Raw genomic sequence first — 1,215 nt, 5'->3', positions numbered from 1 at the left:
GAACTTGTGGTGGTCCAGGGTGGTTGAGGAGATACGCTATTCAGAGATACTGTATTCTGGGTAACTGGAAATCAGCAGCCTTTCTTTTAGCAGGTGGGCTCACAGCAGGTGGGCTGACAGCAGCTGGGCTGGCAGCAGTAGCAGCAGCAGGCTGGGCGGCAGCAGGACTGTCCACAGTAGGATGGGCGGCAGCAGGGGGCCTGGGCATGGTGCAGCTGGCAGCAGGTTGGGGGCGTGCAGCTCACCACGCAGCAGGGGGGCAGGCAGGTGTCCTCCACGCGGCAGTCAGGGCGGCACCACCTGACTCGGCAGCTCACAGCTCCAGAGCCACCCTCCTGGCCACCACCAGTGCCACAGCTGGTCCCACAGCAGCTGGGCTGGCAGCAGCTGGTCTGGCAGCAGGTTGGCTGGCAGCAGCTGGTCTGGCAGCAGGTTGGCTGGCAGCAGCTGGTCTGGCAACAGCTGGGCTGGCAGCAGCTGGTCTGGCAACAGCTGGGCTGGCAGCAGCTGGAGCCACAGTTCCCACTGGTGGTGCAGGTGGGAAATCCACAGAAGCTAGTGGAGCAGCAGGCCATGGTCAGGACTTGGGTTGAGAGTTGGGTTGCTTGTAGGTGTTTTGGTGGTAAAGTCTATGTCGGACAGGCCTTTTATATATCTGAGCCAGCTTCTATTTATAAAATTCTTAACATATCTTCCTTGTTTTTGTTTAAATTTGTTCCTCATTGGTCCTCTGATTGGCTTACATTGAAATACTTACAACCTATTATGAGCAGCAGTTTAGAAATTACTTTGTTTTATAGTTTCATTTGGACTCCTCATATTGGTTCTTTGCTCTTTGGAATACATTTGTGGTTTTCCATGTTCAAAGAGCTCTTCCATTTTAGTCCACGTCAACACCCTCATTTTGTAGAGGTGGTTTTTTCACGTGACACTCTGTCCATATCTTTAAGGCTAAGGATGATTGTGCTCTTAGTTTTAACTATTATTTTTTCCCTTTGGCTGTATGGACTGAATTCTGTTGAATGTAGGACATTGAAACATCCACTGAATTGAAGAGTACCTTTGGTTATAGATAATTAAAAGCTTCCAACTAATTTACTCCAACATTAATCAAATTACTATCATAGTTCCTTTGGCTTCAATCAACTTGAAATATGTAAATATTATTCATATTCTGGGTCAGAAATCTTTTCTTGTGAACAAGTGACATAGTTT

The 1,215-nt window shown here is 48.4% G+C and overlaps 1 protein-coding gene across 1 annotated transcript; it reads right to left on the bottom strand.

The window, feature by feature from the left end:
- Nucleotides 1–86: 86 nt before the first annotated feature.
- Nucleotides 87–575, bottom strand: LOC122906261 (keratin-associated protein 1-3-like). Its single transcript, XM_044248007.1, has one exon. The coding sequence runs from the start codon at nucleotides 573–575 to the stop codon at nucleotides 87–89; it is 489 nt and encodes a 162-aa protein (XP_044103942.1).
- Nucleotides 576–1,215: the final 640 nt, after the last annotated feature.

Source organism: Neovison vison, chromosome 5 (genome assembly GCF_020171115.1).
Source record: "Neovison vison isolate M4711 chromosome 5, ASM_NN_V1, whole genome shotgun sequence".
NCBI lineage: Eukaryota > Metazoa > Chordata > Mammalia > Carnivora > Mustelidae > Neogale > Neogale vison.
This window is presented reverse-complemented; position numbering and strand designations above follow the sequence as displayed.